This window comes from Coccinella septempunctata, chromosome 1, assembly GCF_907165205.1.
Source record: "Coccinella septempunctata chromosome 1, icCocSept1.1, whole genome shotgun sequence".
Lineage (NCBI taxonomy): Eukaryota > Metazoa > Arthropoda > Insecta > Coleoptera > Coccinellidae > Coccinella > Coccinella septempunctata.
This window is the reverse complement of record NC_058189.1, coordinates 10245791-10273508: the sequence shown is the minus strand read 5'-3', so window position 1 is coordinate 10273508 and position 27718 is coordinate 10245791. Positions and strand designations below refer to the sequence as shown.

General features: G+C 34.8%; 1 protein-coding gene across 3 annotated transcripts; it reads right to left on the bottom strand.

Annotated features, from left to right (window-relative positions):
- Positions 1-27718, bottom strand: LOC123314252 (calponin homology domain-containing protein DDB_G0272472-like). Of its 3 annotated transcripts, none has more exons than XM_044899424.1 (13): positions 27435-27713; positions 24230-24596; positions 22685-22817; positions 20865-20923; positions 20007-20228; positions 16087-16270; positions 14509-14864; positions 12728-12855; positions 10429-10567; positions 6131-6298; positions 3624-3854; positions 1693-2005; positions 1-391 (listed from the first exon to the last, which is right to left on the bottom strand). In XM_044899424.1, the coding sequence occupies exons 1-13, from the start codon at positions 27695-27697 to the stop codon at positions 186-188; spliced, it is 2769 nt and encodes a 922-aa protein (XP_044755359.1). In that variant the 5' UTR covers positions 27698-27713; the 3' UTR covers positions 1-185. The 3 variants fall into 3 exon arrangements, with proteins under 3 accessions (XP_044755359.1, XP_044755350.1, XP_044755367.1); XM_044899415.1 differs by having other exon boundaries at positions 12728-12870; positions 27435-27712; XM_044899432.1 differs by lacking the exon at positions 1693-2005 and having other exon boundaries at positions 216-391; positions 12728-12870; positions 27435-27718.

Genomic DNA, 27718 nt, shown 5'->3' with positions numbered 1-27718 from the left:
GTTATGGTTTATTATAAGGATATGTCTAAAACCGAATAAAAGTAAAGCATATAAAAGTAAACTTATTGTATATAAATATATCTACTAGTTAAGTGAAATATTTGTTGAAACTTAGAGATCACTATTCGCATATTATCCGGAAAAACTATATAATATCCCATATTTATAGGAAAATTTTTGAATCTTCAAATTGAAACCATATTAATATTTTGAGGCTTATACCAAGGCTGAAAATGATTGTGAGTTAAAAGCCATTCTGCTAAGTATAAAATTGGATCTGAGGGCTTTGCTCTGGCAACAGCTGCTAGGCCTTTTGATAATGTTGGTTCCAGGTACTTGTTGCGGAGATCATTTATTTTGCTCGGGACAGTAGGAATCGGTTCCACCAACACTGAAATGGAATAATTCAAGGATTCATATGAGGAGAACAGGAAATAACCATTTTTTTTTTCGTGAAATGAAACAATAAACTGGATTATGGGTAAATTTGACCGAAAATGTAATCATCAAGATACATCGGACAATTTTCTAGTACTAAAGGTCCGTTTCATTATCTTGGAATCTCTGCCTTCCATCTCACCCGTCCTATGCCCCATTTTGTGTTTCACCCCTACTGTACGATGCCCTGCCGGCGTGGATACCTTGGAGGTACAGAACGCACTTTGGGGTGGCTACCCTTCCTTAATTTTTCCTTACTTTCCTGTGTTCACCCCTACTGTTAGTACGATACTCTGCTGGTGTGGATACCCAGGGGGTGCAGAATCTACCTACGGGTGAGCCGTCATAGGTCTCTGCCGTTTTATTTCAACCCCTAAGCTTGCTGAGTTCTGACACTTGTGAGTTAAGTGTGAGTCTTAGGATCTGGCTGGCGAATTTCAATTTTCATATTCCAGAATCTAAGCTGATAATATAATATTATTGAAACCAAAAATTCAAAAATCTCTGTCAGGAAGTACTCTACAGTCCCTGGCCATATTATTAGACGCATTGATTCGATGCAAAATTTCAATATTGAATTATTAAATTGAATGTATATGTTACATATACTTCATCTGTAAATGGTTTTCACATATAATATATCATATTCAATAAAAAATATTGATTTATTGATGATTAAACATGAAATTCTAATATTTTGCTGAGCCACCCTGTGTAGCTATGAGAGTTTCATACTATCAATGCAGAATTTTTCGGTTTGCTGCATTCGAAGATAATGATTTCATATGTGGATTATCGAAATAACGTCCGAACCTGCAGAATGCAAGAAGTCCACTGGAAGACATAGTACTGAATCATACTTAAGTACTAACACTACAGCATCAAAAATAAATGCCAAATAGAACAATTTAATGAGAGTCGTAGATAAAACTGACATTCTGTGGAAATGAAATTCAAATATTCTGCTTTTTCCTCGGGCAAAACCCGTAAATATAAAAAAAATCCTCAGTGCGTCTAATAAACTGGCCAGGGACTGTATGTATTTATCAAGTTTAAAAGATTTATCACTATTAAAACGAGACTAGACTTCTGTAAAGTCTCGTCTCGTTGGTCTCGTGGGCATCACTAATCAATTCGAATCTTTTATTTTGTATCCATATTCCGTGAACCAAAATATACCTAGTGTGGATAAGGACATAAAATTTTGAATTGGTACCAATTAGTTTGAATTCACTTGCTCTATTAATTACTCACAGTTTGGAAAGAAATATCGGCTTTCAACAGCAGCTTGCTCTGCATCTTCACAAATGTGAAAAGCATCATCTAAATCTTCCGATAACACTATTCGTCGTTTGATGCTTTCTGGAAGGAACCAGGAATCGGGGATATATCTATTTTTTCCTATCATTGACTCAATAACATCCATAACTCTCAACCCAGCCAAACATAGAACCAAAACTGGACTACGACTCATTTTCAGGACAAAGAGTGGATACGATTGACCACCATAATATTTATCCGAGTATACTTCTGCAACTTGCTCCGGTGATAAAATGATTTTCCTTTCCTGTAACCAAAATCTTTATTCATAAGAGGTGTTTCCATGAGGGTGAACGGTTAAATGAAATATATACTCCATTCATATTTATTTTAGCAGTCGGTTGGCCATGAAATAAGTTTCTCAAGTTTTTGCAACTAGAACGGAGTAAGGTTGGCACTCATGTAATGTCGTTAATGTCATATTGCCGTTGCCACAACTTATATTAATTTTTATCACGAAAATGTCGGAAGTGATTGAAAAAAAGAGAAGACAGGGTTTCAGGAAGTGCTATTTAGAATTCAGGTCCGAGCTGATTCAAATAGTTATACCCTGATATTCTAAAATCCACAATACGCTAGATGGTAGCGAACATATTCAATGTAAGAGAATTTATATAATGTTTCATATGAATCTAAACGACTTATATTTCAGCTGAATATTTCCATAATCCGAAAGATTGTGAATGAAAGGATGACAAAGAATTTCCTTCTATTGGGAGACCCAAAAAAGTTGTGGCATTTGAGAATTTTATGTTTGAGGGAATTAATGTGAAAAGTTTACTGTAGGATTTTCGATGAATGTCATCGTAGACTAAGTTCCCGAAAATTGATTTTTTCTATTTTTCATTTGACTTGTCCTATACATTGTAAATGTTTTAAGGTACCAATAAATACACCTAATTAATATTATCATATCAATGTATTAAAATGAACAGCCACAAATACGCGCCAGTTCTTCTGTTAATTGTTTATTCATGTGAAATTTTTGTTCAAAGGTGAAGTTCATCTTGACTTGAAACTTCCTTTAATTCCTTTTACTTATATTGATGTAAGATGATTTTTGTTGAAGAATTTAAAATTCTTGTAATTATCTGTTAATTCCTTCGGGAGATACCCATTTCCAACTACTGCAACATATTGATTTCATCTTCGGGTTAATATTTTTGAAATCTGCAACTGATGTAACGTATTCAAACTTTAGCCAAAGAAGATAACGAACATCAACTCTCCTCCAGCTAGTGCATATTATGATATTATACTGATCTCTTGTATTTTCCAAGCAAATAACTGGATTTGGTATGTCGTCAATCAGTTTGTATAAACTTCAATTATATTCGTCACATATTTTCGACTTCATATTTTCCGAAGTGATTCGACATTGTGTTAAAATACGTAATAAGAGAAACTTTTTCGTAGAACTGGCAACATAGCGTTGATTTAAAACCCAAAAATGTTTTGACAAGCGTCATAACCCCACATTTTCGTACTATACAGAGTGAAATGTGTCAAATTTCCATGGCCAACCGAGTGCTAAAATAAAAGTGAATGGAGTATAGTTTTTCGTAGCAAAGCATATACAGGGTGAGTCTTTGACTCGTACAAATATTTTAACAGTAGGGGAAGTGTGCCTATGATGATTGATGGCATCCTGCGTATGATGGCACTCTATGGAACTTCTTTTTTCGTGCTTTTGAAATCTATGGGAAAAAGTTATACGAATACGAAAAAACTATTCCAAAGTTTTCAAATTCGGAAGCAACACTCCTTTATTGTCCAAAATATTCACGAGACTGCTAGATTATCGTACGAAGTTCTAGATAGAGAGTCAACAATAACAATATAGCATAGTAAGCATAGGTACTCACATTTACGATTTCTAATCCACCAACGTAGGTAAGAGCTCTACGTATTACGTCCTCGAATATCATAGCGTCAGGTTTGACGATCAAAACTGTTTGCCCATATCTTTTCGTGCAGGAGCAAATGTATTCATCACGAATAATTTTTTTCCTCAATTCTGACGATTTGGCTACAACGAAATCTCCACTACCTTCTGGGGTAGGATGTAAGTCTTCGTATGAATGTGAGCAGGGACACTGAAAAAAATCGAAAAATAAAAAATTAAATAATACTCATTTTGAACTCTAGTTTTTAAATATTCTATCACCATTTTCTGATAGGAACTATTTCATTAAAAACACCCGAAGTTTCTATATTGTTTATCAATTGAATAAATAGAAATAAACATTTATACACTGTGGAAAAGCCAAAAGGAATAAATTCATTATTTTGGTTACTGTACAGGCTGGGCAAAATTCGTTGTATACTGAGAGGATCTCGAGAACTGTAGCAGCTAGAAGAAAACGGATGACACATTCTCTAGCTCTTTTTTTCATGACTAATCCAAATCTGAAAATAGAATCGGCCTATCATTTTTAGATTTCGGGTTATAAACAAAAATTGAGATTTTGACGATTTCATTCCGAAAAGTTCTCATAACTTTTTTGTATTTGAAGTTACAAATCTGACACTTGAACCTTCTTTAGACACTTTTTTACGTAGAATCCACTGACCAGCTCGAAATATTTTTTCATTTCGAATCATTAGGCGAACATTTAATTTTTTTAAATCTTAAATTGTTAAAGTAACCAATTCAATAAAAGTAGTTTATTGAATTAATTTGAAAACATAAATTTGATAATTTTTTGTCAACGTCAATATCAATATTTTTATAATCCAATTATATACAGGGTGGCCATTTGAAAACGAAACAGACGAGATTACAGACGAAATAAATTTTTTCGATAGAAATGCTCGGACAGGTCGATTTCTGTTTCGAGGGGGACAACTTAAGATGTAGGTTACGGACGCATAGCGCTTCAACCCTTGCTACTACAACCCTCACCCCCAATTTTTGAATAGGGAAGATGGGGTGAGTGATACCTCATTTGAAAGGTATTGTTATACTGATTTCAGCACAGTAATTGTTTTTTCATTTTATGCAGTAGTTCTCGAAATATTCTTAACGAAGTATTTGAAAATGAAGTGGTGTTTTCATGGCACTTGTAGGTAGTGTTTTTTTGTGAAAAATCGACATTTTGAGCTTCAAAACAACCATGACTGTGGCTTCCCTTGAAGCCACAAGTTGATTGAAGAATTCTGCGGTTCTATTCGCACATTGATTGTTTGCAAAAAAAAGTGAAATTATTTCCACCCGCTCTGCAATTGAATTAACCATGTCGAACAATGAATTAGAACACATACAAGTCTCGATTCAAAACTAAGAATAATTCACATGTCAAAGAACCAGTAAGCCAACTTAATGATCTGTTCGTAATAAATAAAAAATTATCGATTCTCATTTTTTTGAAAAAGATATGAATTCAATAATCAACAAAATGAAAATATTATTGAAGCCAACTGAAAAAACACTTCATAATTAAGTCGGAAATCGTTTCACGAATTGGGACTGGAATATTTCTGTGGCATCATTAATGATTTGATTTTCTTACCTGGTAATCTGATTAGAGATATGTACGTATTTGGACTTTTTGGAGATTTCTATCGATCAAGTGTTACCGCATGTTATTGGAAATACTGCAAATTATATCGAAGATAATTTAGATTGAGTTTCAGCATGATTGAGCTCCTTCGCAATACGCTTTGTTTGTTCGACATCTTGATTAAAGATTTCTATGTCAGTGGATTGGAGGAAGGAAGCCACAGTCATGGTTGTTTTGAAGCTCAAAATGTCGATTTTTCACAAAAAAACACTACAAGTGCCATGAAAACACCACTTCATTTTCAAAAACTTAGTTAAGAATATTTCGAGAACTAATGCATAAAATGAAAAAAGAGGTATCACTCACCCCATCTTCCCTATTCAAAAATTGGTTGAAGCGCTATACGTCCGTAACCTACATCTTAAGTTGTTCCCCTCGAACCAGAAATCGACCTTTCCGAGCATTTCTATCGAAAAAATTTATTTCGTCTGTAATCTCGTTTGTTTCGTTTTCAAATGGCCACCCTGTATTTTTGAAAATAAAGCAGTGGAAGGCCTTGGTGTGGTAATAAGGACACATATTTCTGGATTTTGATTATAATCAAAATCCATACATATACGGTTATTTGAACAATGTTATATTTCAGAAGAAATGCCATCAGTTGGCCAACGAAGAAAAAATGTCGATGCTATTACACTCTGTGCTTTATTTGAAATCAAACATAGGAAGCGCTTCATGAAAGACCTTTTATAATCATTCATCCCGATGATAGATTTCTTCGATTCCTATCAAATAAAGTCCCGAGTAACTAAATGTCGACACTTGCAAGTGGAACAAATTTTTTGCTCGGATGAAATAGGTTTTCTCACCTCATTATCTTCCCATACGTAAACGCCCGCTGCTCTCAGCTCACTGTCGGTTCGTTCAGCTGTGACAGCGCCAGTGTCTGCGAGGAGATCTTGATTAGGCTCGGACTTCAAGAAGGTCCAATGTCCATCCCCTTCACATGTGCAGTAACCAGGTAGACAGGGACATGACTTGAAAAAAATCATATCCAATATGATAATCAATTTTTTAGATGATCAATTCATCACTTTCACTAAAGAAACCATTGCATTCCTGGTGCGATATTTTCTCGTATTATTCTTTCGTTCAAATTGTGCCAGCAACTTATCCATTAGACGATTCCTATTTTTATGTAAGATTTTATAATCGTTGCATCTACCTCTATCTACACATAGGCTGAGTGACACAGGAAAGACAACGTCCTAGAGTAGTTTTGAAAATAAGCTAAGTGTGCATTATGAAAGTGCTTATATACTATACTTCGTGGTCGAGTATGTAGTTTCAATTTCGGTACGAAACGTTAAGGTTACATTCATACCATCCGTTTTTTTTCGTCAGGTTTTTATCGGATGTCCAGAGAAACATATTGATATGAATGAGAATTTTCTAATGTGTTCAGGTTTGTTTTGCACCGAAAAAAGATTCCAAGGAGATTGATGAAACAGAAAATGAGTCAATTTTGACAGAACTCAACTTTAAACCACGATATGCCAGAGACAACGAGCGGATAAAACCTGATGACTAATTCCTCGTCTTCGGGTAAAAATTCGATCACCATTGCAGATGGAGTGAAAGGAACCTTATCGCTCTGATTTTGCGCTTATTTGATACTTAAGAGTGAAACGATAATTTGAATGAATTCAATATCTCCAGTATGCTTTGTTCAGAAAATCTCGAGACAGGTAACCATTTTTTGAAATGACATCTTTTGTCGTAAAAATGTCATTCCTAAATTCAACATAACAGTTTCGAAAAAAGAATGCAGATTTCTCAAGCACCTACTTTGCATTTGAAAAATGGGAAGATGTCACCTGAAAGTGGTTGACATTCACGTCAATAAATGACAACTCAGAACTAGAAGAGCCAAATGTTTCACACTGTATATTTTTCTGAAGTTCATGATATTTCACTAGCATTACGGACACCACATATTTTCAATGTGATCAGCATATTGTTATACAAGTTATTTGACATTTTTTTTACGAATGACTGGAATGGTCGCTAGTATATAAAATAACATCTTACTCAAAAAAGGCAATAAGGTTCTCTTTGGATGAGGTTTACTGTTAGGTTATTGAATTTAAAACCGCTCTGTAAAAACACGAATTCCGTTTTCATAGTAAAAAGGTTAAAACAAGTGTAATGTTCATATCCTAAGAAGTATTTGAGGTTCAGGCATCAGTCGACGTATAAGGTACTATTGCCGTTTTCCTTAGCATCCGACAAAAATTGACTGATATTTTGACATTTCATATAACATCTTTTATTACAAACAATAAAAGTGGCATAACAGCAATATTATAAAGACAATGACATAACTCATAAGGTAAAAAAAAATAGATGAAGATATTATATAAAACACGAAAATTTGAAAAGATATAAACACGTTTTGGTCACGAACTGAAACGTGTTCGTTTCAGTTCTTCCTTTGTCACAGCCAGATACAACTCTGGTCAGAGCTGAATCTATTTTTTTTTAACGGCCGTTTTCAATAAACCTATCTATCCATCGTTTCGCTTACTGAAGATTAGTAACCATTGCTAACTATTCTAAAATATATCTACAGATAGATCATAGAAACGAAATCACATGCATTTTCTATCTTCTGTAACTGAAACAATGGATAGATAGGATTATTGAAAACGGCCGTAAGACAATTTATATGAATTTTCAAAATATCATAACTTACTAGATGACTTTTTTTTTAAAGCGCATTAAAATATAACTACATGCCTAGTGACTAATCTGAATCGCTTCAGAATGGCAACAAACTTAGAAACTTATTGTATAAGATATTATGTACGAAATATCAATAGCCTCATGCTATTTCAGTGATCACATATTAAATTCTTAACTGCGCGTTTAAACGTGAAAACGATATCTAATAATACTCGAATTAATAGATAATAGATTTCGAAAAACAGATCTCGAGGAACAAACCAGGAGACAATACAAGTTGAACGCTATCCATGATCATGATCATCCCTATTGTCATTTCATCAACCGCCTGATCTCGAAGGAACTAACAGAGAATCTGAAGAAACTTGAATTGGAGGAAACCATCTATAGTATTCTATAGATTCATGCAGAAAGCGGTAGGTACTGCTAAGGAAGGCGAGAACATTACGCAAGTTACTGGGAACTGCAGAATAACAAGGAAGAGAGCAGCATCCACTTTGACAAGGAGTGAGGGACATTAGGAACCCAATGAACCCCAAGGAAAAGAAAACAAACCTAGGAGCAGCCCGGGTCCGACCACCACCATGAGTCCAAAAACCCAAAAAAGGCTCCAACAGAGCCAAATCATTTTGATATCTGAGATATCTGGGATATATCCTCCGGAAAGGAGTGTGAAAGCAGCAAGGCTGAAGTATGTATAGGCACGATGCTGCTGCCTAGATTTCAAACCAAGAATTGACCATAACATATCAACTTCTCATGTCAAAAAAGGTTCTCCATTACAGCTACCATCCGGTATTGAAAAATGATCATCACAAGCTCTACTCGGATTACACGGTTCCCACAGACCAGAAAATATCGCAAAATAGACCAGACCTCCTATTTCTGTTGAATAAGAATGAGAACAGAGCACTATTCATCGACGTTGTGATTCCAAATAATAATAATCTACTAGAAAGGCACAATTGAAAAGATTTCAAAATACAAATATCTCGAGGAACAAACCTGAAGACAAATAAAAGATGTCAAGATCATCGCTATGGGCATTTCATCTATAGGACTGATACCGAAAAATCTACCAGATAATCTGAGAAAACTCCAATTGGATGAAAATATCCATAGAGCCATGCAGAAAGCGGTAGGTAGTGATTGGGATGACGGAAACAGTACCCAAGTACATAGCAGAAGATCGTGGAAAATAACAATACCCTCTTCGACAAGAAGTGTGGGGAGTGTATTAATCCAACCGACAACAAAGAGCTGAGGAGGCAACTCCACCGATCGACATCAGGCTTCCGAGGAGAAGCCCGTCCCTGACCACCACCATGAGCCCTAAAACTAGGAAAGGCTTTCAACAGAGCTTAATCCTTTTAATATATGAGATATCTGGGTAAATGAATGAATGTTCCTCTGTTGGGGAGTGTGAAAGACGCAAGGCTAAAGTCATACTGATAATCCACTTTGACGAGAAGTGAGGGGAGATAAGGAACGCAAAGTACACCAAGGAGACGAGGCAGAAACAGGGCCCGAACGACATCAGGAAACCGAGTACCACCACCATGAGCCCAAAAACTGGAAAAGGGCTCCAACAGAGCTTAATCCTTTTGATATCTGAGATATCTAGGATAAGTGAATGTTCCTCGGAGAGTAGTGTGAAAGCTGCAAGGCTTAAGTCATAATAATAATAATAATAATAACATCACCCTAAAAGCTCATAGCTCAATAGAAGGAACCAAAGCTTTCACGACATGTTGGTTTTAGACGAAATGTTGATTTGTTCAACTGTGTGACTCAGGAAATTGAAGGACTTTGAGAATACTTCCTGAACAAGGCTGCTTCATGAGAACTTCATCGAGTAGTTTGTGATAATAATTCTACTCCGCTGAAGCTGCAACAGGATCTCTCAAAAATCGTGGAACACTCAGCAGAAAGCAGAATGTAGAAACTGATCGGCAGAATTTTTCATGGGAGCCTAAAAAAGAGGTAAAAAAGCTACTGGTTGACTTCTGGAAAGTTGTTTCCCTAGACAGAGGGCTCCATCATTGTCATCTAAGATCGATCAAGTGATTCCAACAAGGAACTCAGTCGATAGGTTCGCTGTCGTTATGGCTGAGTGAACACATTTGGTTCAGCAAAAGTAGTTAACGTGTTTTTACTCTTATGATTATGAATAAAATTTCCGCTCAGCATCTCACGAAAGCTGTACTGTGTGGGGTTCAGAAATCTTTACATGAAAGAAGGGATATTTTTTCTGCGCCCTTCCTTAGTATGACTTCAATCATACTGCATCTTTCGTACAAATATATAAAATTTTCAATCATCAAAATGTGTAAACTAGTTGAATATAATCAATTCCAAACAAACCAACTGTGGTTTGTTGAACTCAATGGCCATAAATACATTAACTTCAACAACACGTTACCTGTGTTGCCCTCGCGTCCCTATCAAGAGCTTGAAGTGCTGCTAGTCTTGCAGCTTCATATTCTGGCAAAGCCTTGAAGGTTTTATGTTTGGGTTTTTTCAATTTTCGAGCCTCTCTTCTCAGTCCCAGTGGTAAACGACTGTGGAGTTCGGAAAATATTATTGAAAACAACTGTACAAAATATGGCTTTATGCAATGATTTTCTCTGAACATCTGTAGAGAGTATCCCGTTGGAAAGTGAAAAACATTTCAAGTGTGAACTTTGATCGTATATCCTATCTATTGGGTCGTGGAGGTTTCATCAATTTAGCCTTTGTCGTAACTTACGAATCATTCTGATATTTAATGAACATGATCCTCTATTTCAAATTCATCGACTTGCCCATTAAAAATACGAAAAACCTGGGTAAAAAAGATACATATACTTCATTCAAATTTATTTTAGCAGTCGGTTGGCCATGAAATAATTTTCTCAAGTTTTTGTAACTAAAACGAAAATAGGTTGGCACTCATGAAATGTCGTTAATGTCACAACGCCGTTGCCACAACTAATATCAATTTTTATTACGAAAATGCCGAAAGTGATTGAAAAAAGAGACAGGGTTTCAGGAAGTGCTATTTAGAATTCAGGTCCGCTCATTCAAATAGTTATACCCTGATATTCTAAAATCCACAAAACGTCAGACGTTAGCGAACATATTCAATGTTAGAGAATTTATATAATGTTTCATCTGAATCTAAACGAAATATAATTCAGCTGGATATTTCCACAATCAGAAAGATTGTGAATGAAGAGGATGACAAAGAATTTCCTTCTATTGGGAGAACCAAAAAAGTGGTGGCATTTGAGAATTTTATGTTTGAGTGAATTAATCCGAAAAGTTTACTACAGGAATTTCGATAAATGTCATCGGAGAATAAGTTCCCTAAAATGGATTTTTCTATTTTTCATTTGACTTGTCCTATACAATGTAAATGTCTTAAGGTACTAATAAATACCTATAATTATTATTATTACATCAATTTATTAAGATGAATAACCACAAATACGCGGAAGTTGCCCTGTTACTTGTTTATTCATGTGAAATTTTTGTTCAAAGGTGAAGTTCATCTTAACTTGAAACTTCCTTCAATTCCTTTTACTTATATTGATGCAAGATGATATTTGTTGAATTAAATTACATTCTTGTAATTATCTGTTAATTCCTTCGGGAGATACCCATTCCCAACCACTGCATCATATGCATTTCATCTTCGAGTTAATATTTTTGAAATCTACAAATTATGAAAGCCAAAGAAGATAACCAACATTACCTCTCCTCAGCTAGCGCATATTATGATATTATACTGATCTCTAGTATTTTCAATGCAAATAACTGGATTTGGTATGACTTCAATCAGTTTGTATAAACTTCAATTATGTTCGTCACATATTTTCCGAAGAGATTCGACATTGTTATAAAATACGTAATAAACTTTCACGTAGAACGGGCAACATAGCGTTGATTTAAAACCCAAAAATGTTTTGATAAGCTTCATAACCCCACATTTTCGTACTATACAGAGTGAAATGTGTCAAATTTCCATGGCCAACCGACTGCTAAAATAAAAGTGAATGAAGTATAGGTATATGTATACATATATTATTTCGAAACTGAAAAATCAAGAACTCGTTTACATATTTGAAAGAAGGCATGAAAGCTGAGGACAATAGCGCCATTTTTATTTTTCCGCACGAATTTGATACAATTTTTAAATTTTTGAACCTATACGGTTCATAAGTTATGAATTGGAAACGAGTAAAATTGATAACAAACCTTATTTCTCAATCATGATGGAACATTTAAAACAAAACAGATAGGTATATTAGGAATCGTCATGGAGCATTTGAATATATTTCTTTCTCCTGACAGTATATCCAGTATGAGGAAAAAAGTATTTTTGTTCAAGGCTCGATAGGCTTTTTATGCTTTTTACAAAAATTCATCTTATGTCTATCTGAATACTGGAAATTTTCAATACGGGATGAAATTAAGTCACCAACTGTGCTGAGATGAGATTGATTTCGAAAATTTCAGATATACTTTTCATCAGTCTCAACTGATTCGGCTTTTTGCAATTCAGTAGATGTAGATATGCAGTTTAGAGTTTTCGAAGAAAATATTTCACTGATTCTCCTGTTTTCATTCAGTGAAATAACCAAATAACGAAAACATAACTGAGGAGCTATAAAGACTGTCAGGAAATATGTAAAATAACAAAAAGATCTATGGTAGTAGTGATGTAGATAAAGAATTACTTTTCATCTATTTCCTTAGCAGCAACCTTCGAAGGTTTCATCTTCTTTTTCTTACCATCTGCTACTTGTACATGGCTGTCGTAAATTTCTGGTCTTTGCTCTAGTTCTATCGAGGATGTATCTGCTTGCAGTAATGAATCAACCTAGTGTGAGATAAAATATCATGGAAACTTCATTAGATACAGCCAGGATCGAAATATTTATTATTCATGACTGGCGTCAGTATTAACATCGCAAGTTACGAAGGCTGGCTAATGCCGTATGATCCAACATTAGCTCTGTTAGATATCGATTGAAATTTATTTTGGGAGGATTTTGCATCTCTTCACAAACCTTTTAGGGCTTTCACTCCCAATCTCTGAAACAAAATCAATTAAAAAAGAAATCAACGATTTGCTCCTGCGTAAATTCTTGCACTAATTTGTCAGGAGCAAATTAACTAGAAAAAATTGTTGCCTGACAATGAACTCAAAATAAATAACGTTGAAATTATAATTCTTCGTAACGTTTCGGAGTCTATATCAGACTCCTTCATCAGACGAAAAAATCTACTTTTGAAAATCTTCTGGAATTGTCGCTTTTTGTCTGACATTAATTGTCAACACACAGAAACAGAGACTGCACAGAAACGTTGATTCAGAAGATTTTCAAAAGTAGATTTTTTCGTTTGATGAAGGAGTCTGATATAGACTCCGAAACGTTACGAAGAATTATAATTTCAACGTTATTTATTTTGAGTTCATTGTCAGGCAACAATTTTTTCTAGTTAAGTTGCTCCTGACAAATTAGTGCAAGAATTTACGCAGGAGCAAATCGTTGATTTCTTTTTTAATTGATTTTGTTTCAGAGATAGGGAGTGAAAGCCCTAAAAGGTTTGTGAAGAGATTAGCTCTGTTAACCTGTTGAAGCAACGAAAATAACATAGAAAGAGCTGAAGAGCTGAAAGTACCCGAAAAATAGAAGTAGAGTTCAACTACTTGAAGAATGGTGCAAATGAAGTAAACCAGCAACCAAAAAGTGGATTAAAATTGCAGACATCTTGAAAACACTTTGCGGAAAAACGAACATCTGTATGTTGATGGCATTCACACAAAGAAGAATGAAAAGAAAGACCTTCATTGAAATCGATGTGAAGGCCAGTAGTCTTTTTCTTGAAGAGGATTTCTTATATGAAACTAAGGAGTGACTTATTAGTGAATGAGAAATATCGACAATGTCCATTGCATTGTACTGCCCAGATGTGGGATGTAGATCTTTTCCCTAAGACGGGGGGCAAAAAAGGTAAATGAAGTCGGGGATGAGTTAGTTAATTTGCGAAAATTTAATAATAATAATGGAGATCAGGTTTCAAGCCGAAAAGTTGAAAAGAAGAGAAGACTCAAAATCAAGTAGATATAAGAATATAATAATGGAAGTTGTATGAATGTTCTAATAGTTTTATATAAGGACTTCTTATGATTTTCTTTATATACAGGGTGAGTCTTTGACTCGTACAAATATTTCAACAGTTTATTCTTGAGATCAAAAGAGACACTTTTTTCCCATACCATTTTTTCCGATTCGGAAAAAACATTTTTTTTTTATTTTTCAACAACCTGTATATTTCAATCCGAGCCAATTCGAAAAAAATGGTATAGGGAAAAACGTGTTTCTTTTGTCCTCAAGAATCCACTGTTGAAATATTTGAACTAGTCAAAGAACCTGTATATACTGATAAGCTTAGAATGTGAGAACTGACAGTTTCCAAAAAAATTAAGCGTCCAATGTTGCTTGATACTTACTGGAGATAATTCTGGAAGTGATTCGGTCATTTTGACCCTTTTTCCTGCTTCTCTTCTCTTTTCGACTCCTTGGATCTGCCTCCTCTTTCTTTCTTTGAATAATTTTTCCATCTCTTTCTCTGTTTGTCGTACATCTAGTTTGACACCTTTGGAACTCACTTTCACAAAGGACTTTTCGCGCTCCTCAATTGGACCTAAGTAAGTAGTAGTGGTAGATGTGGATATACTTCTTTTGGTTCCCATTGTTCCTAGGAGATACTGTGGATTGGGCTGAGATGTCCATGAAATGTTGGACAATTCATCTAGATCATCTAGTTTTAAAGTTTTGACGGGATGGGTGTATTCTTGACGAAGGCCTATGAAAATAAAAGATGTTAATATACTATACTGCGAAATTATCTTCGAATTGAAGGAGATATGACAGTTAAATTAAAAAATAGGTCGTTGTACAACCTCAACCGTACGAACTGCGATATCGTAAATTCAAATATTTTATTTGAAGAATGTATTGGGAACTTGCCTGAGTTTTTCAAAAACAATGTTATGTCTGAAAGTACCACTATAATTCGTGTGATAGCAGCGATTTTCAAGAATTAAGTATTTTTCATACTTTGATCTCTTCAGTACCGAGCAATTGGATAACCTATACAGTGAAGATTCCTTTGAAACATAAACATACAGGGTATTTTACGCGAAGGAGTATATAGGAATCATTTTTCCAACTACCACTATTAGTTAGAGGCAATTTTTTTTGACATCCCCGAAAAACATTCTGATCAACTTAGACAACGAGCAGAATCTACAGAGTATCCTTAGAAAATATAAGAATTTTAAACTCTGTATCTTTTGCAAGTCGGAATTCTGAGATACAAGTCGGAATTCCGAGATACAAGTCGGAATTCCAACTTGTGAGTCGGAATTTTGAGATGCAAGGCAGGAGGAGGGCTAAAATAGGTCTAATGACTTTTGTTTTTTTGTATTTGATCCGTGAATGTGTTTTTGGCTTCTTGGAGGAATTTTGGATGAATGAAATGATATTCTATTTTTCTCTTCGGTTGCACCATAGCTGAGCTGTCCCATTTTTTTTGTGGCCCTTCAGCGCTTTTCCACTCTTGTCACTATTGTTAATATAAAATTCATTAAAGACTATCTTCGCGGAGAGTTTGAGACAAATGAATATACTTTTTACAAAACCTTGAGCCTTGACGTTTGGGTATGGCGAACTTCAAATGACCTCAGGGGAATCCAAAAATGTAATAAAATATAGAATGTTTCATTTGGAAAGTCAAAATTTGTCTCAACTTCCGGTAGTACCATGAAACGAGAATATTTTAGCTGCATATAGATCTGGGCCCTTCGTTATGAATAACGAATTTTCAGAAAATTATCTCATACGGTTCTATAGATACTTCTAGTTGACACTTTGCTTAAAACACCCTGTACTTAAGTGATGATTAAGCTTCTTTCTTCGATGATAGTAATGAATTGGGTAGATTGAACAATATGACTATTGTTAGGGAAATGTCAGTACTGGTAGAATAGTACTTCAGTAGAGAAAAGGAAGACAATAATCTTCACCTGCCCATTCCATAGCCTTGTACCTAGCCCAATCTTCTTCCGTTTCTCTTTCTCTCCTTCTTTCCTTCCTATCTCCTTCTGTTCCGCCTTCTTTCTCTTCCTCTTCTTCTTCTTGCTCTCCTTCTGCTTCGAGTGCAGCCAGGGCTTCTATTCTTTCCCTTTCCAATTTTTCCGCTCCTTCTAACTAAAAGTATCGACAAATAAATCAATAGAAAGTGCTCCGTTAGTAAAAAGTTTTTGGTATCTATCGTCCAAAATATTTCAAACTAAACACTTCATTGCAGGTGGTTGAAGTCAACTAAAATTCTGTTGAATTGTAATTTTTAATCACATCGCCATGGTCTTGAACATAGCTATTAACAAGCTTTTCAGTTTTCCCACGAATTGGAAGGAATCTACTTTACATAACGAATCAATATTTGCGATACACATGAGGTATCGATAGATCGTCTACAAAAACATCTTTAACTATCAGAAACTGTATGAAAAATTAATTGTACCAGAGAAAATCAATGCTGACAATTTGGTGTGATTAGAGAGGTGTTGTATTCTATACTTCATTCAAATTTATTTTAGCAGTCGGTTGGCCATGAAATAATTTTCTCAAGTTTTTGTCAAAGATTATAGAGTATAAAGATAGGAAACGCCCTCATATCGCTAGTGCTAAAAACCGACTACATTTTGGCCAGTGAAAACACATTTGACAATGAGATGGCGCTGAAAACGTATCGTCAATACAGAAAAACTGTTTGCTAACAGTTTTCTGTTTTATAATTGAGGGGCGCGAAATTCGAATTCTATTCCTTGTATTGAATTTCAATATTGACCTTGTTGAGACCAGAAAACAAACATCCTGAGCGACAAAACAAAAGGATGGTTTTGTTTTGTGATCAGGATGTAAATTTTCATCTAAAGATTATTTGGAATCACTTAGTATCAATGAAATACGCTGTTGGATGTGATAAATTTTTATTTGCAATCTATAAAAAATTTACAAAAATTTGAAATTATGGACAGCGAATAGAGCTTTGCCTAGGACACAAGAGTGTATGGTTATCTGGTGTTTTTTCTGTGCAAAACGCTTTGAATTAATAAACTTAGTTGAATTTATACAATTTATATCAGAAATTAATATGTACCAATATTCAATTTACCGTCATAGGATACATATTTCCGTTATTTTCATATGATTTACAAAATTTTTAGAACCACAATTGAAAAAACCTTACAGAGGTATGCAAGACCTGTATTCAAGCCCATCAGTATAATTTCTTCATGCTTTTTTATGATTTCTTCATGGTATGGTCTCTTCATGACACAAAATATACAAATTGATTGACGAATGAACAAAACACTCACAGAAGGTTTCATAAAACTTTGACTTTCCAAACAACAATTTGACAGTCACCCGATTCCCAAATCGAAATCAATAAAACTTTTGCATTTCTGAATATATTGAAGGCAATTGAGAATCTTTGAATGGACGAATAAAAGTCATAATTTCCCCTAAATGGGCCATTCATGCGAGGGATGCTTCCTGCATACAACAATTTACGTGGATGAACAGTTCTCAATTGAATTGAAGTAAAATATTCATTGCACATGGTGTAGTCAGTAGTGTTTGTAGGCCTTTACGCCCTCAAAAATCCACTTCGTAGTTCGTAGCACTAAAAATAAAAATCAATGAATGACCGAGTCACATGTTACCAGTTTTAATACTCACATTTCCATTTTCATTAGTAAAATTCGTCTTATCTGATTAACATTTCTTCACCATACAATAATTTTCGAACGATATTTTGAGGTTTTCGCCAAGAAATTAGACGAAATTTCAATAATCAGCAACTAGGAACGAGCTTGATAAACAAAAGGCGATACGAGGTTGTCTATGGATACGAGAATCAAAACATTCGAAACGTGTTTGATCGAAACGGCCATCTGACTCTGACATTTCGCAATATTTCATATGTCCCTCGAATTGATATTTTAACCAGTCTTAGGGCCTTAAAAACACATTTGAAACACAGATGGCGCTCACATCACTTTAGTCGCTTCGTTTCCTATCTTTCTACTCTATAATCTTTGGTTTTTGTAACTAGAACGAAGTTAGGTTGGCACTCATGAAATGTCGTTAATGTCATAACGCCGTTGCCACAACTAATATCAATTTTTATTACGAAAATTCGAAAATGCAGAAAGTGATTGAAAAAAGAGACAGGGTTTCCGGAAGTGCTATTTAGAATTCAGGTCCGCTCATTCAAATAGTTATAATCTAAAATCCACAATACGTCAGACGGTAGCGAACATATTCAAGGTAAGAGAATTTATATAATTTTTCATCTGAATCTAAACGACTTATATTTCAGCTGAATATTTCCACAATCAGAAAGATTGTGAATGAAGAGTATGACAAAGAATTTCCTTCTATTGGGAGACCCAAAAAAGTGGTGGCATTTCAGAATTTTATGTTTGAGTGAATTAATGCGAAAAGTTAACTACAGGATTTTTTCGATAAATGTCATCGGAGAATGAGTTCCCTAAAATGGATTTTTCTGTTTTTCATTTGACTTGTCCTATACAATGTAAATGTCTTAAGGTACTAATAAATACCTAAATATTATAATTACATCAATGTATTAAGATGAATAGCCACAAATACGCGCAAGTTGCCCTGTTACTTGTTTATTCATGTGAAATTTTTGTTCAAAGGTGGTTCAAGTTCATCTTAACTTGAAACTTCCTTCAATTCATTTTACTTATATTGATGCAAGATGATTTTTGTTGAAGAATTTAACATTCTTGTAATTATCTGTTAATTCCTTCGGGAGATACCCATTCCAAACCATTGCATCATATACATTTCATTGTCGGGTTAATATTTTTGAAATCTACAAATGATGTAAGCCAAAGAAGATAACGAACATTAACTCTCCTCAAGCTAGTGCATATTATGATATTATACTGATCTCTTGTATTTTCCATGCAAATAACTGGATTTGGTATGCCTTCAATCAGTTTGTATAAACTTCAATTATGTTCGTCAGATATTTTCCGAAGAGATTCGACATTGTGATAAAATACGTAATAACAGAAACTTTTACGTAGAACGGGCAACATAGCGTTGATTTAAAACCCAAAAATGTTTTGACAAGCTTCATAACCCCACATTTTCGTACTATACAGAGTGAACAGTGAAATGTGTCAAATTTCCATGGCCAACCGACTGCTAAAATAAAGTAGAATGAAGTATAGTAGCTGCTTCCAAGGAACTGAATAATCAACTAAACTATTTATTGATATAATTCGAGGGTTCACACAAACCTTTAGCAACTCGTTAGGAGTTATTGGAGCTTGGGTGGGAGGTGATCCACTATACAGGGTGAGTCTTTGACTCGTACAAATATTTTAACATTAGATTATTGAGGTCAGAAGAAACATTTTTTTTTTATACCATATAGGTATAGGTTCTTATTTCGTCCTGATAAAAAGATATAGCCATTTTGAATTTTCATAATAAACTGTGCCACTAAACTACACTAAAAATAAATTTTTTTTATGGTTTTTCAACAGCTTGTATCTTTTGAATCGTGCCGATTCGGAAAAAAAAACGGTAAAGGAAAAAAGTGTTTCTTTTGACCTCAAGAGTCTACTGTTGAAATATTTGTACGAGTCAATGACTCACGCTATAGCCCCAAATTTTCCTCGTGGTACTATCATTCATTAGATTCAAAGTTTATGAAACTTTTTTTATGGAGAAAATTTCAATAATAAAGAATATCTCAATTACCACACAGTTGAATCGAAATAATGGAAGATATAGGAAAAATTTTGTTCTATTCCACCAAAAATCTGAAATTACTTTTTTGCCAATCTAATATTTTGATACTCAATTAGATATGCTGATAAAATCGCATATTTACCATCGCCTCCAGTTCGGCTTTTCTGAGCATTTTTTGTTCTTTTTCAAAATCCCAGTTAGTAGGAACTTTTAAAGTGTCCCAGGAGTATACCATTCTTAATTTATCTTTCGCTAGACCAAGTTGCAGAGCTTTCAATCTCCTCATTTCCATTTGAGACTCTGTTAGTTCTCTCCTTACATATTTGGGTTTACATCTACATATTGCACAGTGACAGCATTCGCACTGAAAGAGTCACAATGAAAAAACTGAAAAACTTTTGAATTCCCTCTTTTTTCCTACCTAAGCCAAAATTCAAAATTTAGTTGCGAATGGAATAATTGTAAGAAAGACTAGAAAGAGAATATTTCTATTATTCTGAAAAATTCCCTCAAACTAAGACTTTGGTCCTACACTCTTTCTTACGAAATTTAGGGCCCACAGATATATCAGTTCTGTACATATCTTACCTATTCAGCGATGTGGCAAAAAGTAAAATTGTTTTTTTATTAAAAAATTACGAAATAATTCACAATTTGTGATTAGTGAGTACTGCAATCAGACCATTATTCTTATACTAAAAAATAAAGTAGAGGGGTGAGAAAATTCAAATTTAAAAAAGCATACGATGGATTGCTTTTGAAATTAAAAATCGAGGGGTGTATAATTTTTCGTACAAGAGTTATTGACGAGTTACGTTACTTTTTGGCACGCTGTATGGATAAGTGTTATGCATCTAGTTCAATTTCGATAATTACCTCTTCCGTTGATATTATAATATAAGCTATAAATAATTAAAGAGATAATTTGCATAATGCGCAATCTTTTCGTTCCCACTATTCTCTCCTATTTCAAATAAAAAGAATCAACATAGATACTAACAACTTCGGCAACTTCTTGCGTTTCATCTTCCCTCAGCAGTTCGTCATCTTCCTCATCAGCTGAAAATAAACATGAAGATAAAGATGTCTCGAAGTTAAGTGATGTATAAAAATAAAAAAATTTACATCGAAAAAATTTGAAGGGGCACTAATGAATAATATCGAGAGAGGCGTTAGCAAAATGCTAATTTGTTTTTAAGGACATTTTTGGTTTATTTAGTATTCTACACAAAAATGTATACCAGTTTTTTATTTAAAGGATGCACCGTTTTCGAGTAATGAATAATTATTGATGTATGTAAATTAGGGCTACCTATTTCAATGGAATCATTCTTATTAACAACAAAAATTAACTCGATTAATGAACTTTTATTTTGGGAAGTAAAAATCATTTTTTATGATAAATATATAGGGACGAAATTTGAATGTCAAAATATAATTTTTCGAACCAAAACATATTATTTTCAAATGATTCTTCAAATAATTTACTTCAGCAGTCTATATCCTGCAAACAAAGCCTTTTTAGGCTATAGGTTTTTATGTAGTTTTTTCTTTTTTGACGTAGAATTTACTTGATTCATATGAATTTTTTAACAGTAGATTCTTGAGGTCAAAGAGACACTTCTTTTCTTCACTTCACCATTTTTTTTCGAATCGGCTCGGTTTAATAGATACAGGCCATAAAAAAATAATATTTTTAGTTCTGTCTCACAAACGGTTTCATTTAATTAAATGAATTTCAGAATTTAGTTTTCCACTTATTTGATTAATCTATTTCGAACACAAGATATCACCCACGTCTTCCAGTTTTCTCCTTATGAACATCACGTTCCATAAAAATACCATAAATGCAAAGAACCCAACTCTTGAAACTAAGTTGAATGCCATCATATTTGAACATTTTATGCAATAAAAGTATTTTTTCATATTTTCTTGTATAATGCGCCGTTTTCGAGTAATTTGTTGTTCAAAAATCAAAGAGTTTCTGTGAAATTAGGGTGCTTTTGCTGAATACAACTCTGTTTAAAAGATCAACAGATGTTTATTTTCACAGATTTAGCCAGTTATCTGTAGTTAATTTTGTTTTTCCAGGGGTGGCACAGCTCATTATGAAAACTAAAGTTAGTTATATTTTTTAATCAGGGCCGAAGTGGAAAAAATTGTATGAAAGAAAGTGTTTCTTATGACCTCAAGAATCTACTGTTAAAATATTTGTACGAGTCATTGACTCACCTTCTTCAGAGTAATTTGAAATGAGAGAGAAATCCACAGGCTACAATTTATTTTCAAAAATTGCTTCAGTTAAGATAATTTTGGCTGCAGCAACATGAACATTGACCAGTAGTTTTTTAAGAGAGAAATCTGAATATAAATCTCGTTCGCAGCTTATAGAGGGCGGTAGTTGAAGCCAATAACAGAATATCGCTTTTTAATCGCTAAAAATTTAACAAAGTTGGGGAGAAAAAATTTATGATCCTTCTGTTAGCAAATGTAGTTTTGCTCAATAGAGTAGATTGGTGAATACACCAATCTACTTAATTTTATAATTGCAGTATATGGATCTTGAGACACAAAGCTGGCCCAAATGGCTATGTTATTTTCATGACAAGTAAGCTGTGATAATATTCTCCCTTATATCCTCTTATATTCAGTTTCTGGATATACCTTTCGCTCTGAATCGCCCTGTATCATTTATTGTTTTCAATTCAATTTCGGGATAACCAGTGCATTTCCCATTTCACAAATTTTCTCATTTAACTGGATGGAAAAATGCGTGTCACCAGAGATCACTACATTTTTTCAATAGAGGCATATCTTTACCTGTTTTTTCTTCAGTTTCTCTTCCATTCTCTTCGTCAGACTCAAAGAGATTTTCCACTCCTTCGATTTTCGTTTCATCGATTATGGATTCATCTATTTTCTCGGCAGATGCTTTGAAAACGGTAGTTTCGATCTGAAAAATTCAACATTCTTCCCTTAAAAAAATAGGGTGCTCCACATAGACCATCTACGTTCTACACAACGGCATTGTTCGTAAGAGAAATATAAAGAGTGGTTCTGCTCTTTGATTTAGATCCCCATTGCAGCAGAGTACCTGCTGAAAATTATCAGTGCGGTGCAGTATTTACGTTCTTCCCAATCATTTATCTATACCTAAACCATAATGGCTGATTATCAAAGATTATAGAGTAGAAAAATGGGAAACGAAGCGACTAAAAAAATGTGAGCGCTATCTGTTTTTCAACTGTGCTTCTAAGACTGGTTGAAATATTAATTCGGGGGTCATTGCAGAAACATATGAAATGATGTAAGATTTCAGATGGTCATTTTGATCAAATAGGTTTTGAATGTTTTGATTCTCGTACCGCCTTTGTTGAACTAGCTCGCTCTAGTTGCTGATTATTGAATTTTTTCTTCTTATTCCTTGGTGGAAAGCTCTAAATTTCGTTCAAAAATTATTGCATGGTGAAGAACTGTGGATCAAATAAAATGGATTTTTCGAAATTGAGTTTTCTACTTCACTAAGGGAAATGGAAATGTAAGTATTAAAACTGGAAAGATGGATTCATGGATTTTTATTTTCAGAGCTCCGAAGTGGATAAATTTTTCAGGGCACAGAGGAACCTCTTTGGTAATGGCCTGCAAACACTATAGTGACTATGTGCAGTGAACATTTTACTGCAGAAGTCAATTGAGAACTGTCTTGTATACTTCTGTAAGGTGTGTATACGATGATGCTATACTGAATATTGGTTCATATCAATATCTGATATATGTATATTTTGTACAAATTCAAATAAGTTTATTAATTCGAAACAACCTATTGCACAGAAATACACCTTTGACGTATGGCAGATCACCATAAATATACTCTTGTGCCCTAGTCGAAGTTATTTTCGTTGTCCATAATTCGAAATTTTCGTAAATTTTTTTATGAATTGAAAATGAAAATAAAGCACATCCAACAGCGTATTTCATTGATATCACTTGATTCCAAACAATGTTCAGATGAAAACTAACATCCTGGTCACAAAACCAAACCATAATTTTGTTTTGTCGCTTAGGCTGTTTCTTTTCCGGCCTCAACAAAGTCGATATTGAAATTGAATACAAGGAATAGAATTTGAATATCGCGCATTTCAATTATAAAACAGAAAACTGTTATCAAACAGTATTCTGTATTGACAGTACGTTTGCAGCGCCATCTCATTGCCAACTGTGTTTTCACTGGCCAAAATGTGATCGGTTTTTAGTACTAGAAATATGAGGGCGTTTCCTATCTTTCTACTCTATAATCTTTGGCTGATTAGAAGTGCTCCCCGAAGATTTATCTTTTCCATAATCATAAAATGGAAAATCTCTCACCAATGTCGTACAACGAGATGCATCGATCTCTTCTATACCAGTTTTTTTTCCTTTCACCAAAGGTCGGTTGATGCAAGTGAGCAGTCCCAAATTCTCTCGACGGCAAATCTTCTTCGTCACTGAATAGTCCTTTCCAGTTTCCGATTTTTCTTCTTTGACTTCAGGCGAAGGTTTACAGATTCCCTTTCGGCAAATTCTATCAGGACTTTCGGCTATTTCAAAACAGACGCCCTTTCTCCCACTCTTCAAGTCAAGAGGCTTATCTTCATCTAGATTATTTGCTTTAAATAATTCTTGAATTTCATTTTCAACTTTCCCTTCTTCCTTGTGCTTGACATATCCTGTTTCCAATATTGTTTGATTTGTTCTAGGACAGGAGAGTTCGCATTCAAGACTGGTTATCTAATCATGACATTATTTCATATTAACAACGAAAATGTACTAGTGGAAATCTAAATTAAGAAGTGATATGCAGGGAACGTGCTATCATCGACTGAGGGAGTAGCAGGCAGACCGGTTTCTAGCTACTGACGTCATCAATACCGCATAACTCGGTCAATGATGACAACCAAAATATTGGTTTCCAATTTGAGTTTATGAAATACTAGAATAGCGAACGATTTGCCGTATGGCACTAAAGCTTTTCCTTCCATTGATTCGCATGCTGTTTTGGTCGAGTATTATGTTTTGTGCATGTTTTTGGAAAAAATGTTCATTCCGAGGATAGATTAGAATTAGAGTGATTGGACTATAACTTTCTCAGAAATGCCTCTTTAGAGTGATAATAAAAAGCTTTGTGCCAATTATTAGCACTAGGAAAAATCGTCTAGAGGGTTATCCCTAAAAGGCTGAATGAGGAAACCGACAAATTGAAGATAATTCCACCCGAACAATTTGGATTTCGACGAGAACATTCGACTGAACTCCAATTGCTACGGCTCATAGAATAAGTCACCGAAGGAATGCAGACCAAACAGGCCACAGGATTAGTTCTGATGGATATCGAGAGAGCTTTTGATAGAGTATGGCACGAAGGTCTAATCCACAAGATGAAAAAAGCAGGATATTCGACCAAGCGTGCAAGATTATAAGGAACTATCTGAGGAATAGAAACTTTTATGTGAAGATAGATGGAGCAACCTCTCAAACCAGACAATTGGAAGCGGGAGTTCCTCAAGGATCGGTACTTGGACCTCTGCTTTACGTAATATACGTTTATGATATCCCGAAAAATGCTAGAAATATGGTCCCCTTGTACGCAGATGACACAGGAATAGCGTTCAGACATCGACACCCAGAGATCATACACCAGAGACTGCAGGAAGCCATAGATAAATTACTCAAATAGTGCATCAAATGGAAAATCTAAATCAATGGAAGAAAGACTCAAGCAATATAACTGCAAAAGAGAAGATTGAAGATGGAAGAAAACCTTGAAGTTGATAGAGAAGAGGTTGAATGGAAAAATGGAGCAACATACCTAGGAGTGAAGCTTGACAGAGGACTAACATGGAAAAACCACATCAAATGTGCAGTTGATAAAACAAAAGCCGCAATGAGTAGACTTTATCCACTCATAGGCAGAAGAAGTCATATGAATCAAAACATCAAGTTGACGATGATTAAAACTATTGCGCCACCACAACTCACATATGGATCGGCGGCATGGGGCTTCGCAGCCAAGACCCACATCAAGAGAATACAGGCCACTGAGGATAAACTCCTTAGAATGGCGATGAATGTAACCTGGTTTGTTAGGAACAAACAAATCTACAAGGACTTGGAATGGGAACCAGTTACAGAATTTATGAAGAGAAAGGCGGAAAGGATATTCGACAAAGCCAAACAACATCCAAATGAGGAACTACGGAGATTAGTCGACTACTATCCAACAGAAGAAGCTAGAAGGTTAAGAACCTACCACCGAAGACCGAGAGGTCAGTTAAGGATTTAGTTAGAAAGTAACCAAAGAAGAGCTTAACCTATGAAAGATATAGGCAGCATACAATTATTAACACGACTATGATCGTGTGAGAGTCTAGAAACCATATGAGTCAACTGGTTAATAGGCAAAATGCCCGAAACCTATGAAGAAGCAGTTTAGGGGTTTTAGTGGGTCTCGAGCTCAGGAGAGTGAGAATCCCCACACTTGTTCCCACTCAGGAGAGGGTGTGTTTTTGTCTGTCTTGCAGATTTCCCCCTGCTACACAAAAAAAAATGAATAATTGGTGTGATGAATATGTCTCAGTAGGGGGAGTCCAGGAGAGTTGAACCCCTTTTCACTCTGAAGCCACTTGAGTTGTATCTGTAAATGGTAGCAACTCATTTTTTTGCGTGAAGGTATCATGCCCAAATAGGTAACTATAGATAATAGTAGAATGATGGTAAGATGAACATTTCGAGTACAGCAATTCTTTTTTTAGGAACCGAATATATGCTCATGTCTCCCTAACCCATGTGAGAGTTGAACAGGGGGCGAGAGGGACTTGACCATAAGTTTCTTCATCAGGAAAAACATTGAAAGAAAAAACAATTTCCAATGATCAACGATTGTCTATGTCATCTATATCAGATGTATCAATATATGTAATACATATTTTTCATTTCAGAGTCACTCTCACTTATTTCCGAGATATTTTTCACTTTTTTGAACCTTTGTACATTTTTTAATTTTTATTTCTATTATTCAATTTTTTTTGAAGCGAACTACTATCTGAGTTAAGTGCGGGAAACTTGGACGGCTGATTATGTTTCCCGACCATAGCATTGGTCAAGTCTCTCGTACTCCTTTAGTCTATTCAATAGATGTTTTCTTGAAACTTTTACAACTATTATTAAAAAGGCTCATCGTTGCTGAAACAATATTAATCAATGACAGCAATAAACCTGAATAAAACAACGCACCTATTAAACTTTTCATACAGTGTAACTAACAAAAATTATTCAATTTCTTACAACCTAACAACAAAATAACGTTCAACCCTCTCACTCCCCAACTGTTCTGATGGTGGCCAAAATGGAGCAGCCACTAATTGTGCCTTGTTACGAGTATGTCGCAAGCTATTTACGATACCGGTAGCGGTATCGGTATTGAATTGAAATATCTGAGGTGGTTCAAGTCTCCTACCTGAGCAAGTCTCCCGGACTCCCCCTACTCTCAGTTGCGGTTCTATGTATATCTGAAAACTCATTACTGAAATCTTACTTTGTTATGTAGGTTTCTGACTTTTCGATTGGGTCATCCATTTTCTGGAGATCTGGAGAACTGACAGGAACTTCCAGGTTACCAGCACCCTTCGAATCGGATGTTTTAAGGGCAATCATTGAGGTCGATTTGACGACATTTTTCGGTTGAATTTCAGTTTCTGATTTCTTCAATTTTTCCATACTGCTACGAGCAACTTGCTCTTGTGGAGTGTTCAAAGAATTGTTCGACACCTTCGAATATTCTTTGATATTATCTTCCATGATATGATTTTAGGCAGAATA